General features: G+C 41.6%; 1 protein-coding gene and 1 long non-coding RNA gene across 3 annotated transcripts in view; one reads left to right on the plus strand and one right to left on the minus strand.

Moving 5' to 3' along the window:
- Positions 1-7,710, plus strand: part of LOC123513344 — an 8,376-nt gene extending 666 nt beyond the window's left edge. The window contains exons 1-11 of one of the 2 annotated variants that reach the window (XM_045270480.1): positions 1-38; positions 1,842-2,000; positions 2,251-2,368; positions 2,781-2,975; positions 3,141-3,297; positions 3,735-3,820; positions 4,496-4,681; positions 5,664-5,832; positions 6,150-6,211; positions 6,489-6,637; positions 7,117-7,710. The exon at positions 1-38 is cut by the window's left edge and continues 19 nt beyond it. In XM_045270480.1, the coding sequence (XP_045126415.1) occupies positions 1,866-2,000; positions 2,251-2,368; positions 2,781-2,975; positions 3,141-3,297; positions 3,735-3,820; positions 4,496-4,681; positions 5,664-5,832; positions 6,150-6,211; positions 6,489-6,637; positions 7,117-7,281 (1,422 nt within the window). In that variant the 5' untranslated portion in view covers positions 1-38; positions 1,842-1,865 and the 3' untranslated portion in view covers positions 7,282-7,710. The remainder of the gene's footprint in view (positions 39-1,841; positions 2,001-2,250; positions 2,369-2,780; positions 2,976-3,140; positions 3,298-3,734; positions 3,821-4,495; positions 4,682-5,663; positions 5,833-6,149; positions 6,212-6,488; positions 6,638-7,116) is intronic. The other variant, XM_045270479.1, reaches the window with a different exon arrangement.
- The window catches only part of LOC123513345, a 19,183-nt gene extending 10,712 nt beyond the window's left edge, over positions 1-8,471 (minus strand). Inside the window, exon 1 of the long non-coding RNA XR_006677319.1 lies at positions 8,443-8,471. This is a non-coding gene — a long non-coding RNA (uncharacterized LOC123513345). The remainder of the gene's footprint in view (positions 1-8,442) is intronic.
- Between the last annotated feature and the right edge of the window lie 6,863 nt (positions 8,472-15,334).

Consider the following 15,334-nt stretch of genomic DNA (forward strand, 5'->3'; position numbering starts at 1 on the left):
TCAGGGCTTCTCAACCTGGGGTACGCGTACCCCCAGAGGTATTATTTTAAATGTTATTCACACACACTGACTTATTTATCACTGTTACTAGTTACAAGTTGCAACTAGCTGCAAGCAACACTAGTTCACTGCCATAATGATCGAAAATTGTCTGATATAGTTCCTTTTGGGTAAATGCATTGCATGTTAGTCACATATAGTGTCTCCCTGTGAGGTACCAGTTCCTATCGACACTACCTCATAGAAACATACTAATATTAATTAAAAATTGTGTCTGCTCCACATATATAACACAATTTAAACTTAATAAACTAAGTCAATAAACCATGTATTTATTGTTACCCTTCCTGACGCTGCATTGTGGGTAAGGGGTACGTGATCAATACTGACACACTTCGAGGGGTACCTAACATTAAAAAGGTTGAGAACCCCTGACTTATACTAAAAACTACGACATGTGAGTGACTCACAACGCTCCCAGACGAGGAACGGGAGGAAGAGAGAGAGAGAGAGAGAGAGAGAGAGAGAGAGAGAGAGAGAGAGAGAGAGAGAGAGAGAGAGAAACAGAGGAGGAGGAGGAGGAGAGAGAGAGAGAGAGAGAGAGAGAGAGAGAGAGAGAGAGAGAGAGAGAGAGAGAGAGAGAGAGAGAGAGAGAGAGAGAGAGAGAGAGAGAGAGAATCAATAAAGTCCAACTCAACTGATAAGCAACTTTTGACGATTAGTTTTTGACGTGTCGCTTATCTGTAGAATGTAGAGAACACACTCGCTGACACTTTTTTTCTTCTGGATAAGCGACCTAATAATTTTAAAGCATTCATTAACAGGGAGAGAGAAGAGAAATAATAGTGTTCTTCATCCAGTCTTCAGTGCTTTACGTTTACCAGTTAGCGTGTTTAATTATTCTTGGTTATTTACTATGTAGCGAGCCGTGCTAAATCTACGCTCGTGACCTCTTCAGTACCGTGACACTTTTTCATATTATTCCTGCTCACTATTTGGTGATTCTATACAGCTTCAGACACTTGTAAAGGGATTAAAATAGTGAAGACTGGCTATTAATCTTTTGACTTCCATACATCCTTACTAATGTACATAAAATCGTCTTATCATATCCAAAACTCACGGTAAAAGTGCGTCCCAGTACTGAAAAGGTTAAGGGGCTGGTGTACCTCTGTAGTCCATGAGAGTGTCCTTTTTCACTAGGGGTTTGCGGGGCTAATGAGTGAACGTGTGTGTGTGTGTGTGTGTGTGTGTGTGTGTGTGTGTGTGTGTGTGTGTGTGTGTGTGTGTGTGTGTTGGTGTACCTCTGTAGTCCATGAGAGTGTCCTTTTCCACCAGGGGTCTGCGGGGCTAATGAGTGAACGTGTGTGTGTGTGTGTGTGTGTGTGTGTGTGTGTGTGTGTGTGTGTGTGTGTGTGTGTGTGTGTGTGTGTGTGTGTGTGTGTGTGTGTGTGTGTGTGTGTGTGTGTGTGTGTGTGTGTGTGTGTGTGTGTGTGTGTGTGTGTGTGTGTGTGTGTGTGTGTGTGTGTGTGTGTGTGTGTGTGTGTGTGTGTGTGTGTGTGTGTGTGTGTGTGTGTGTGTGTGTGTGTGTGTGTGTGTGATGGTTAGCCGAGTTCTCAAGAGTGTTTCTTCTATCAATTAAAATTTCGTTAATCTATCTAGAACCATAAAAAAAAAAAAAAAAACACCTTTATAAACTCGTGTAACTTCAACAACTAGAACCTTCTGAAAGCAGAGTGGTGAGGCGCAGAGGTGTTTATCTTAGTATCGATATAGGTTTCTCACACGCTTTAAACAAAATCAAAATCACCAGCACACCTTCATTACCATTTCTCCCATAGCAAAAATCCTTGGCCAGCTCCACCATGTCAAAACCAGTGAGGACGTGGGCGGTGGTGTTAGCAGCGACTATTCTTACGGGGATGGAGCACACAGCCACCGCCAGCTCGGATTACAACTTAGGGCTCCTTACTGACATCATGGCTAAAGATCCTACACAGGTATATCGCAATTCAAATCAAAACTAATGAGGTCAGTAAACCATAGAACACTTACATTGATATTTGACACCTTTCGTTAGCTTGACTGTGGCCATGTTAAGATTCCATGTGTTGTGTTTATATCGTGGTGCTATTCATCTTTTCGTGAATTATTGAATTTACGTGTGTGTGTGTGTGTGTGTGTGTGTGTGTGTGTGTGTGTGTGTGTGTGTGTGTGTGTGTGTGTGTGTGTGTGTGTGTGTGAGCGCAGTTGTGCCCGTACGTGACATGCCAGGAGCCAGTCTCGCCCGAGACCTGCCCAGACGGCACAACATACTTAGAGAACGCATCGCAGTTCGGGTGTTGCGGCGCCTGCGTTTCCTTCCGCCGTAAGTACAAACTGCCGAGTGGTTCTGTGTGACTTGTGACTTCCACCGCCGTGATTCAGTCCATATACCTAACAGTTTGTGTAAATCACGCCAGGTATGCTAACTCTCTGTAGTGGCTTCCTCATTCATCCCATTCCCTAAAATACATTATCGCAACGCGTGTATTGGTTTCTTGAGCCATGCAGGTTAGATATACAAGTTACAGTAATAAGTCACTACTACATTACACTGATCAGGGGCGCAGGGTTTACAATTTATGTATGTTGTATTTTCCATTATTATATTAAATAAGAAATCTAATAAGCCAAGATAAGTAACACACCATGAGTTTGGCACTTACCTATACCTAACGGAGCATGACCTCCAAGTGCTTGAAAGCACCCACTGTTATTTAAACCCAAACTCCCAACAGAGAATGGCGAGTTCTGCACTGGCAACATCGATCCACTGTATGGCGGAGGCTACACGAGGGGCTCCAGCAAGCTAAGTGACAACGTCTTGGACTCCTTGTATAATGTATCTAAGAACAACATCCTACATTCCTCCTGGTGTGACTACAGCTTCCAGTGTTTATCTAGAGATAATAAAATATACGTGTGTACAAAACGTAAGCGTCTCGTATGCTACACATTAACATCTTATTCATTACACCAATTGCACAATGAGCTAATTTATGACACGAGTATACCTTCATATAAAGCCTTCAGTCATCACACTCCGGATAAGTCTCCGATAAAATTTCTAACGCTGATGCAAATCTGTCCCAACACAGTTAACATAACCTGTAGGAATATGCTTGACAACTATCTCCGAGATGTTCTGAGCAGTGACTACAAACCCTACAGAGATGACTATCGCTGGGAGCCCGTGTGTAACCGCCAGGGCAAGTTTGACGCCAAGCAGTGTATGGGGCCCCGGGATAAACGAAGGTGAGAGTGGCTGGAGAAGAGGAAGCAGAAAGAGGCGTTCACAGTTGATACGTAAATAATAAATACGCACCGTTTCTGCAGGAACAATACACATATGCACGTACGCACCAACCCACCCATCCACACCACGTGAATAAGGGTAAAAAGATAATAGATATAACAACTTGCACGTATAAAAAAAAATCGTTACTCACTTGTTTCATTCAGTAATTCTTCCATTCATTCACTGTTACTTCTTAAAACACAATTCCTAATGAAGTGTAGACAAACTTATTCTCTCTCAAACATCCCACCTTTAACTAAATCATGCCACCCTTCATCTGTCCTTCCCTTCCTTTACTTTCTGACAAACAAGGGTGAAGTCTATGTACTGCTTGGTGACCGGGGCCATTATCTCTATCGCATGGTCAACACAAGCGGCTCTCCTCTGGTTTCAGGTGTGTGTGTGTCGATCCGGAGGGTAACAGAATCTTCGGTTTAGCTTTCCCTGAACAAGAAGAACTTTACAGCACGATGAACTGCAGTGAGTCTTCTTTGCATGAGTGCGAGAGAGAGAGAGAGAGAGAGAGAGAGAGAGAGAGAGAGAGAGAGAGAGAGAGAGAGAGAGAGAGAGAGAGAGAGAGAGAGAGAGAGAGAGAGAGAGAGAGAGAGAGAGAGAGAGAGAGATGAATAAGTCAGCAATTATACAGGTAGACAGGAAAAAGAAGGAAAGAAAACGGAAAAGGCCAAAGGCAAAAAGGCAAATAGACAGACAGGCAGGCAGACAGACAGACAAGACACAAAAGCACACAGAGAGACCAGGGACAATCCGGCTCGCATAAGTTTCGCCATCTCGTATCCTTGCAGATGTTGACGGTTCAAATAATCTAGCACACTTATCGCACTGATAGTAACCGAGGTGAGGGATTGGCGTCTTGTCTCACTGCAAGAAAGATATTAGTAGTCGCCTTGAATTCTACATGATAACACTACCATTCGTAAATGTGACGAGTAGAATTTAAGCCTGTCTATTTACATTTAGGTTTTGCCACTTTAGATCGTTAGGATTGACTGTTAGGTTAGATTGAATAAGGCAACGAAACTTAATCTTATCTAGTCTATTTTCTAAAAACATTATAACTTATGATGTAAACGGAATTCCTTGCTTTTTATTTTTTTCCTCATTTCTCCCTTTAGAATTTGATATTTTGTCCGTCAGAGTGTTCTCGTGATGTGTGGGAGAAGAGGCAGGCAGGACAAACCGCAGTCACTCTTCATTGCGAGGAGAATGGAAACTATGAAGAGTTGCAGTGCGAGGACGAAATGTGTTACTGCGTGGATCCCACCACAGGGGACATCTACGGCTCCCGGCTGCCCGAGGATGCTATGCACATGCTCCCTTGCTGTGAGTTACACTGTCGTACTGGCAGTTGTATAGCCGCTGCAACTGCTGCTGCTATAACATTTCCAAGCCTGTATCTTGAAACGCTTTCGTCCCTAATAAGGACTATTTTCAGACTACAGACATAATTGATAGGATTCCTGTGAATATTTTCCTCGGCGATGATGCAGAATTCTCGTTAGCTTATCATCAAGATCATGAAAACAAACACCCCAATAACTATTATTACCAGTTTATCACAACTTGAATAAAAAGTAATCAAAGTAATCAAGAAGTGAAAGTTCTTCATAATCCGGTTCTTATTGTTGCTTACATAGATAAAAGTTTCATCCAAATAAATTCCATATACGAAGATTCCTGCAGGAAAATTTATATCTAGAATAATTTCGCTCGATGAGAAATTGCCCAGACCTAACTCAATTAACCTATTCAAACCTAACGTAAGCTACCTCAAACTAGAATTGCTCCACAATTGGAAAATTAATCCACAATACACCATTGGAAAAGTTACTTTTGGGGAATATTTGGTTGGTAAAATCTTCAGAACCAGTTATTTTTTTCCTCATGGACATCCAGAAAGATCACTTGGTAGGAGGAATCTACTGGTAAACTGTATACCTTTTGCCGTTATCTCCATTTGAAACACCTACAAAATTTTCTGAACAGTACCTAAAACTAATATTTTCTTTTCACAGAAAGCCAGGGAAAATATCTTAGTGGGAGGAAAATTTCAGGTGGAAACTGATCAAATATTCTACAAATTCCATTTCGAGGCTTCTAACATTTCCATTTCCCAAACATTGCAGTTTTTTTTTTTTTTTTTTTTTTTTTTTTTTTTTTTTTTTTTTTGCTAAGGAGAAAACATAGTTAGAGAACACTTAGAATGAAGAAATTAGCAACATATACTTTACAGGCGTTACCATCAGTGCTTCAGACCTTACGAATCCAAACACAGTAACACTTATATTTCTTCATGGGCAACTAGTCAACAGGACCCTGGCCGGGGAAAAGTACTTGAGGCGGTGTGATAGCCAACTTTACGCCCATGCCAAGCTGCTGGATGCCTTGGCCGAGAGTGGTCTGAGGGGACCTGAGACCCTCGTTACGTGTGACCAGGACGGCTCCTTCTCTGGCAAACAGTGTGACCAGGATACGTAAGTTTCGGACACCAAGCATTACTAGTAGTGATGCTGACTGAGTGATTTTAAGTACTTCATTTTATTTGGGTTAAGCAGCTCTAACCAAAGATAGCTTCCATGAATAGGATAAAATTAATAAGAGTCACGACTTCTGGTCAATGATATTTATCTATCGATATAAAATCCCATGAGCTAACATATTGTTCTAGGTAAAAATAGAGGTAGGAAGGCCGATTCATTAAGTAGAGAACCAGCCGTTTGTGCATAATTCAATCTCTCTCTCTCTCTCTCTCTCTCTCTCTCTCTCTCTCTCTCTCTCTCTCTCTCTCTAGGTGTCGGTGTTGGGACAAATATTTCTATCAGAATCTTGCCGTCCAGTCCGGAGAAGACTGTCGTGAGTATGCCAGTGACCAGTAATGACCACCAGCAAAGTCACCTTTCACTTCACTACCCATGCAATGCTTCCTCTCGTATCATATATATGTCCATCAATTATCCTGACGTCAAGTTGTGGTGATTTCTTTCGCTAAATAAGATACTTTTCGTCCCACGTATTATAATGACATAAAAGAAAACGTATTAACTTGGAAAATAAGACTAAGATTTCCTCTCTTTCTCTGCTTCTCTTCACTGATGACGTTGTGACGCTTCCTCGTCCCAACGCCTACCAGAATGCGTCGAGGATCTCCAGTTCTACAAGGAAATTAATGCACTGATCACCGTTACGTGCAAAGTGAATTCGGGCGCCTATGCCGAGGAGCAAAGTCAAGGAAGTTACAAGTACTGCGTGGACGAGGATGGCATTCGCTCCGGCCCACTGGTAGGTTGCAAGGAAGACTTTTAGTCTTTTGAAATGCTTTTTTGGGTTTTCTTCTGACTTATTTCCAAATGTCGAGGAGATTATACTGTTTTCGTGTGTGTGTGTGTGTGTGTGTGTGTGTGTGTGTGTGTGTGTGTGTGTGTGTGTGTGTGTGTGTGTGTGTGTGTGTGTTCTTGATGCATATTATTGAATTATCAATAAAATCGTTAAAATTACCTGGAACATTCCAAAATAACACTTCCACAAAAGCCTGTTTTAAAGTAATCGAGATAAGATGTTGTGCCTTTTAAGTTCTATAAGATCATGTAATGTAAGTAAACTTAACCTAATCTATTCCCAACTAACATAACCAAACCTAAACTACTCTAAGCAAATCAAACCAATCGTAAACATTCCTAACTTGTAAATTCAGCCAAGAAAGCATGTAGAGTAACTGCTAACATCAGATCCTAAAAGTGAATATCGAATTATCATTTCAGGTTCATGTTAACAAAAACGATGATTACACTTTGGACTGCGACAACGCGAAACGGTGCCAAAAATACGGATTAAGTGATACTTTGGATGGCTGTCTCAATGTGTGTCTCACTATTAAGGGAGACCCGTGTCCCGATGAGGCCTACCCTGCCTTCAGTCCGCCATAAGTCTGATGCTTCCTCATCGACTTGCTATTCGCAAAACATTTAACGAGAACTTCAGTAACAAAGAGGTACAGCCATGCAGGGATCAGCAAGACAAGGAAGACTGAATGTGAAGCCGCTACCAAGATCCACCATTTTCCAAACCTTCCCTTGTTCCCTTTAACTTCGTAGGTCCTTGGTTTCCAAAGAATAATTGCAAGAACATGAAACAAGACCTTATAATGAAAAGTTTGAAGTGACTCTAGTCTAGTGAGAGATAATGTTCCTATGTAACTACAAACATTATCCGATAACACTTGTAGAAAAAAAAATCGAAAAGCCCCATAAAAAGCAAGACTACATTATTTCAGCAGATGATCTATCTATACTATTCTTAGCCTATTAACTAGAATTACCCTTATGGATTACTGCAATAAATACTACGGTTTTTAACATAACTTTTCTTTCATGACATGTATAGTTAAATACCTAATGCCTACCTGAACACACTCCACCCTGATAAAGCCTGAGTAAAAGTTCCACGCCGAGAACCGATCCTCCAAACTGTCGACATCGAGACAACGATTATTCAGACAGATGAATCCTCGAGCTCTTAAAGTCCTCCCCCCATGCTTCACTTGAGTTATCACCTGCTATCTATCTTTCATTTTTCATTCCAGTTAAAGTGAAATCATCGAAAGCACGTTGTACTTTGTCATTTACACAATTTTGAATTGGAATAAAAGCCTTCTTGAAAACAACACCGGCCGTGCATCTTAGACGGATGAATACAAAGGAAATTATGGGGACAAAATATTAAGGTTAACAGCGAATGGTTACACATATGCGTGTGTTTGTATGATGTGTGTGTGTGTGTGTGTGTGAATGTGTGTGTGTGTAACTATTCGCTGTAATTCTTATAATTTGTTCCAATAATTTCCATTGTATGACGCGAAGGGTGCAATAAATTAATCAACAACAACTACAATAGTTACGCACACTCTCTCTCTCACACACACACACACACACACACAACAACAGTTTTACACACACACACACACATATATATATATATATATATATATATATATATATATATATATATATATATATATATATATATATATATATCCAAAACCAACAAAATGCATTATAAAGGACGTTAGGATTACAAGGGACGCTTACCTAAATATTACACCTCGGATCCTTCTCCTTCTTCCTCCTTTGTTTTTCCTTCTTCTTTATATTTCTTCTTGTCTACACGTCTGAGCCTAGAAAGACATCAACACATTAGATATTGTACAAAATATTCAGGAAATGAAGGGTTACTTAAGTATAGTGGCTTGGCTGCTGCTCCTCTTCCTCCTCCTTTTCTCCTTCGTTCCTCCTTATCCTCCTTTATTTCTCCTTTCTTCCTCCTTCTGCTACTATTATCTACACACCTCAACCTATAAAAACACGAAAACACGCACAAAATCACTAGATATTAGGCAAAATATTGACGAACTGAAGGGTTTGGAAAAGAGGCGCCAGCCTGGGGCTATGATGAGTCACAACCTGGGCTGTGGCCATCACAGAGAACGGGAACGGGGGTGACTCGGCTAAATTACGTAAATAATTTCATTTCAAAAATGACTTTTTGAAAAAACAAAGCCACGGCCGAATGCATGATATTTTATGACGTGATAAATATTGAAACTCATTTTCAAAATATTAAAATATCTCCAGCTTAACTAGTTTTTAAAAAGTATCTAAATTAATTACTTTAAAAGTATAAAAACCTTTTCACCAATAACTTTGCTAAAACGTCCTGTAAAGTCAAGCCATTTTCACTTGGCGAGTATTTTAACACATTTCGCGAAGTCTGAGCTATCTTTTAAAGCATTCTACAGCGAGTTAGACCGAGAAGCAGAAACGTGAGCAAATAAAATAAAAAAAATAAGAGGTTTTTTCAACAGCACCAAACACCATTTCAAACTCCACATATTTCACTCAATAGATTGATTTCACTCTTAAAACAGGATACGAGATTTTTTGATACCATAAAAGCCCAATTATGCCTTGAAATAAGAAAAAAAAAATGGGAAACGAAAATTTTTACAGATTACAAAGCCTTTAACATACGCTGTAAAACACCACTAAACGCCACATATTTACCCAACAAAGAAGCGGAAAACACTTCAAACACAACGAAACATTTATAGAAACCATAAAAACATACCATGGAAACGTAATATTAAAGTTAGGAAATATTTGAAAAAAAGTATTTGACCCCGCAGGCTGCCGGTTTGGGGGTTGGGTGATGGCTGGGGGACCACGGGGGGAGTCGGCCCGGAGGCAACACCGGCGGAGTTCCATATCTTGTCTTGACCATCTCACCAAGCCAAAATTAAGCCACATACGGAACTTTTCACCACAAGATATGAAATGCTAGACTAGTAGCTCCATTCTGACACATGCTTGGGTTACGATAAGTGAAAGAAGCAAATATTAGCGGATTCTTGCTCTTATAATATACCTATCACCTTTTGATATTTGCGTACTGTTTTCATTCTCATATGTAAAGGAAACCTAAAAATAAGTGAATGACCTTATAAATACCTTTAATGCTCCCCCACCCAAAAATCCCGATATCCCACAGGTCCCCCAAGATCGTTGGGGGTGAGAGGTAGGCATAAGTTGAAAAAGTCATAACTTGAAAACTACGCATTTGCGACGGAAGTGATGTATAACATCAATCAATTCACTACATATCTCACCAGAAACACATAAGCCACATCAGAAAATCGTTGGTTAGGTGAAACTGTAAATTGACCGTGAAGAGTTCCGTATGTGGCTTATTTTTTGCTTGGTGAGATGGTCAAGACAAGATATGGAGCTCCGCCGGTGTTGCCTCCGGGCCGACACCCCCGTGGTCCCCCAGTCATCATAAGTATAGTGTCTCATTAATAAGATATTTAGTAACAGATAGTTATCATAAACATTTACACATACGTACTACTGCCTTCACAGAGAACCTCCTGTTACGGCAGTAGTCTATTGATGGTGGTGGTGGTGGTGACAATATTTGTGGCGGTGGGCTATACTGACCCATGCACACCCAAACTCACACACACACACACACACACACACACACACACACACACACACACACACACACACACACAAAGTGAAATAAAAAGTGAAGTGTTACTGTATTACCGACAGTTTTCAAGCAGCGCCAAGCATCAAGCACCAAACACCAAGCGGCATGACAGCAAAGTAAGCCTTCACCATAACCTTCCACACTGCCTCATCTTCGTCTATTAAAACGAGTAACGCGCGTTGCAAAACAGGTCCAAAATCAACAAACTCACACCAATAATCTGTAAAAATGCATAAATTACACCTTTGACGGCGGGAGGCGGCGGCGGCGAGCCTTGCTGCGTTATTGTTGAGCAGCGTTGCCAACGATTCAATACATTTCTGGCTCTATTCACTACATTTAGCGAAGCCCCCACCACCCCCACTGAAGGTACTGTATAAATGTGTATTTAGCACAGTGTTGTGTGTGTTATCAGTCTAAATCCGTGTTTAGCACGGTGTTCTGTGTGTTATCAGTCTAAATGTGTGTTTAGCATGGTGTTGTGTGTGTTATCAGTCTAAATGTGTGTTTAGCACGGTGTTGTGTGTGTTATCAGTTTAAATGTGTGTTTAGCACGGTGTTGTGTGTGTTATCAGTATAAATGTGTTTAGCACGGTGTCCATGTTATCAGTATAAAATGTATGTTTACCTATTATAACCTAAAACAAAATCGTAACCAGATTTTCCCTAAATTAAACCAAAAACCACAATAATAGCATTACCATTACCTTATGGGCGAGAGGTTGAGGGTTGTGGGGGTGGCGCTGCTGCTGCTGCTGCTGCGTCATCTGACTCGCTATCAGACTCTTCCTGCAACTGTGGGATGACGGGAAGGCCAGATGGCCGCTGCCTGTTAGACTGTGGGCGGTAAAATCGAGCGGCCTCGATGAAAAAATGGTGGATAACTTTGTCTTCCTTGAATGTATGAAGGGACATATAACGAGCAAAGTACTGCTTGAAGTATTCGCTCCTCAACCCTGGCCGCTTCGCCCACTGATTCAGGTTCAACCACAGGCGCTCAATGTTCTGAGTGTAGATATTGGGATTGCTTGGATCCATAAAGTATTGTTTGTGGTTAATCATGTAGTGCGTATAGCCTTCATCGCACAGTTTGCTATACGCACGCCACGAGTCACTGTAAATAATTACACTCCCAGATCGAATGTATTGTTTGATAATAAGTATCAGCGTACCAGCACTTCTGTCCTTATCAACAAGGGGCACAATAAAACACTTCTTGGAGATTCGCTCAATACCACCGAATGCCCAAAGGACACCGTGACTTCTTAAAAAGTGGACTGCAGCTTTGTCGTCCAGATAGAACTCCTTGATAAACTTCCAGTAATTGTAGGAACATCCACCACACAACGTAGCCATTCTGATACTGACTGGTAATGGGAGTATGGGACAGCCTACACGAAGCAATTACTGTACCGAAACTTCGAAACATGTATGAAGCTCTAAGTGAGTAGTTGTTCATTTATTTCATTCCCGATGTCCAAAACTTCAACTCCAAGACTTACTGAATAATTTTCACTGAAATTATCCTAACCTAACATAATAACCTGCTAGCCGGGGGGCTACGGCCCCCGGACCCCCTAACCTATTATCAGTAACGGGCATAACAGTAACAATAATAATAACTGGAAGTTACTGATGCATTATTATATACTATAATATATATATATATATATATATATATATATATATATATATATATATATATATATATATATTACATGATATAATACATCATAATATATATTACATATGATATGCAGTGTTATGCCCGTTACTGATAATAGGGGATAATAGGGGATGGGGAGCTTCGCTAGATGTAGCAGATAGAGCCAGAAATGTAGCTAATCGTTGGCAACGCTGCTCAACAATAACACAGCAAGGCTCGCGTCAGCCGCCGCCTCTCCCGCCGTCAAAGGTGTAATTTATGTATTTTTACAGATTTTTGGTGTGAGTTTGTTGATTTTGGACCTGGGTAAATGTTTACAATCACTGTACAGTGTAAATTCCTAAAATTTCTCCCCCTTTCCCCCAAACAAGCTTGGGAGACTGTGGGGAATCGGGGGTTTCTGGGGAGGGGGGAGCAAATGAGGCTGATTTTGACCCCCGAAAAAAAATCTGTGAAATTTCAGAAAAACCCTGAAAATCAGGATTTCTCGTAAAAATTATCCCATAAATCCCTAGATGTAGCGACGTGTAAAATGGCCGGGGGGCTGCGCACCCCGGACCCCACCCCCATAAGGTAATTAACAACCTAAACAAACCTAGGTAAATGTATAGAACAGCAACTCCTTACATATTCTTTTCTATTATACCCCTTCCCCCCCAACAAGCTTGGGAGCACGTGGGGAATCGGGAGTTTTTTGGGGGGAGGCAAAAGAGGCGAGATATGGCGATCTAAAAAAATCTAAGGACAAAAACCTAACCTAACGTAACCTAACCTAACCGGGGGGGGGCGCTCCCCCGGACACCCCTACAACACTAACCTAACCCTAACATAAACCTAACCTAACGTAACCTAACCTAGCCGGGGGGGAGGGACTGCGCCCCCCGACCCCCCTTGTATCACTAACCTAACCTAACGTAACCTAACCTAACCGGGGGGCTGCGCCCCCCGGACCCCCCCCTTTACAACACTAACCTAACCCTAACAAACCTAACCTAACCTAACCGGGGATCTGCGCCCCTAACATAAACCTAACCTAACGTATCCTTGCTTTGGGGCAGCTTCCCTCCCCCCCTACCTCTACTAATACCCCTCCTCACAATACCTTAACGAAATGATGAAGGTCCTGGCTGGTCCTCTTCTCGATTGTACACTGACTTCCATCGCAGGAGCGATGATTTCCCAGTAATCAAATTCGCATTTTATAACAGCGCCACAATTTCTGGTTAAAGTTGAGGTTGGCAGGTTTTCCGCAACGCTCGCAATTCTTGGCATCGAGAATTAGTCTGTGTCGTACGCACACATCAAACAGGTATCGTGCCTTCCCTGTGTACTTATGGAAAAAGTCGAGGAGGCCGAGGTCACAATCAGAGCACCGAGGAAGAGAAGCAGTGGAATCCATCATGACTGACAAACGACTACTGTGTTAGGGTGGAGGGCGGCGAGTCCACCTTCCAGTTCACTTAGTGGTGGAGGAATACATTAGTGACGTCATTTCCCGTAGTTTATAGCGTATTTGCTTTATTTAGTTCACTTAATGGAGGAATAAGAATATTTATACTTATCTGAAACGTTGTTCTTCCGTGTTCCTCTTTCAACTTGCTTAAAACGGCGAGAAAGAGCGAGATTTTTCCGAATGATCCAAATTCAGAACCAAGGTTCTGGAATCTTCCGTTGGCGTAATCCCTGACGTCATTTCCCGTAGTTAGCGTATTTGAATGATTTTTATAGGTGACTGAAGGAAGAATATTATTTCCTCCCATCTGAAGTGTTGTTCTTCGTGTATCCCTCTTTGAACCTGCCTAAAAAGCTAAAAATTCCCCGATGGAAAGGAATTCAGCCACGAAGCTTCTGTAAATTTCCACGTGCGTATTTGACGTCATTTCCCCTAGTTAGCGTATTTCCTATATTTTCATAACTGACTGAAGAAAAAACAATATTTCCTTCCATCTGAAGTGTTGTTCTTTCTGTGTTCCACGTTCGACTAAACGTGGACAACACCGTCAACACGTGCACACTCGCCACTTCAAAAGGAACTATATCGTGTTGTTGCGGGCGCGGTGCAAGTGTGTTAAGAGGCTCAGTCGACACAAGTTGGTGTAGACAGCACACAAACACTGGACTTAGAAATTGGAAGTGGTGTTAAACTTTGTGACGCTAAAACAAGCAATGTTCTGTAGAGCACCCACTAAAACCTCGGTAGAAAGTAAGTGCGAGAGTCATATACTATCTATTAGCTATACTATTTTAGGAATTTACACTACAGTGATTGTAAACATTTACCTGGACCTGTTTTGCAACACGCGTTACTCGTTTTAATGCTCCCTCACCCAAAAACCCCGATTTCCCACAGGTCCCCCAAGATCGTTGGGGGTGAGAGGTAGGCATAAGTTGAAAAAGTCATAACTTGAAAACTACGCATTTGCGACGGAAGTGATGTAGAACATCAATCAATTCACTACATATCTCACCAGAAACACATAAGCCACATCAGAAAATCGTTAGTTGGGTGAAACTGTAAATTGACCGTGAAGGATCCTCTGCCAAAATAACATTGATTCAATTAGGTATTTGTTTGGAAGATATATGCTAAAAACGATGCCTCATATTATTTGAAATGCATAGTAGGCACCGAGAATGATGCCGGTGCTCACCCAGACTTGTAGTACATACCCTGCGAACTGCTTTTGAGTCCGGAGTGATCACCTTTACACCACTAGCTTCAACTTCTCTCGACCAGAAGAATGCGATGATCTCTCCTCAGCTGCGACCAACTGAGTCACAGAGTCAATCTGTCGTCCATCCCTCGGCTGGGAAGGGTGCGTGCGCAGGACTGTTAGGTGGTGTGTTGCTGAATCTTTTCTTCCACAACCTTCTTCGTCACTAAACATGGGAAAAAAAAATCACGTATTTTTCATTTCTCCATATTACTTTCCTCGTGTTCTTGCAAGGAATGACGATACACCAAGATCTAGACAGGAAATGAAAATGCAGACTTATATCCCCTAAACACGTACGCATTCACCTTCCTTCACTACCTTCAAGTACCTTGACTGTGACGGCACCATTAACTCAACTGCGTGACGAAACAGCTATTTTTTCGCCAATACACCCTGAGAGAGAGAGAGAGAGAGAGAGAGAGAGAGAGAGAATGTGTGTGTGTGCGCGCGCGTCGGGAGGAAGGAACTACCATTAGGATAGAGGCATGAAGCACATCCATCGTCTTAACCCTCCTTGCTCCAGTCATTTCTTACGAACACAAATAATTC

The sequence above is a fragment of the Portunus trituberculatus genome, chromosome 35 (assembly GCF_017591435.1).
Source record: "Portunus trituberculatus isolate SZX2019 chromosome 35, ASM1759143v1, whole genome shotgun sequence".
Lineage (NCBI taxonomy): Eukaryota > Metazoa > Arthropoda > Malacostraca > Decapoda > Portunidae > Portunus > Portunus trituberculatus.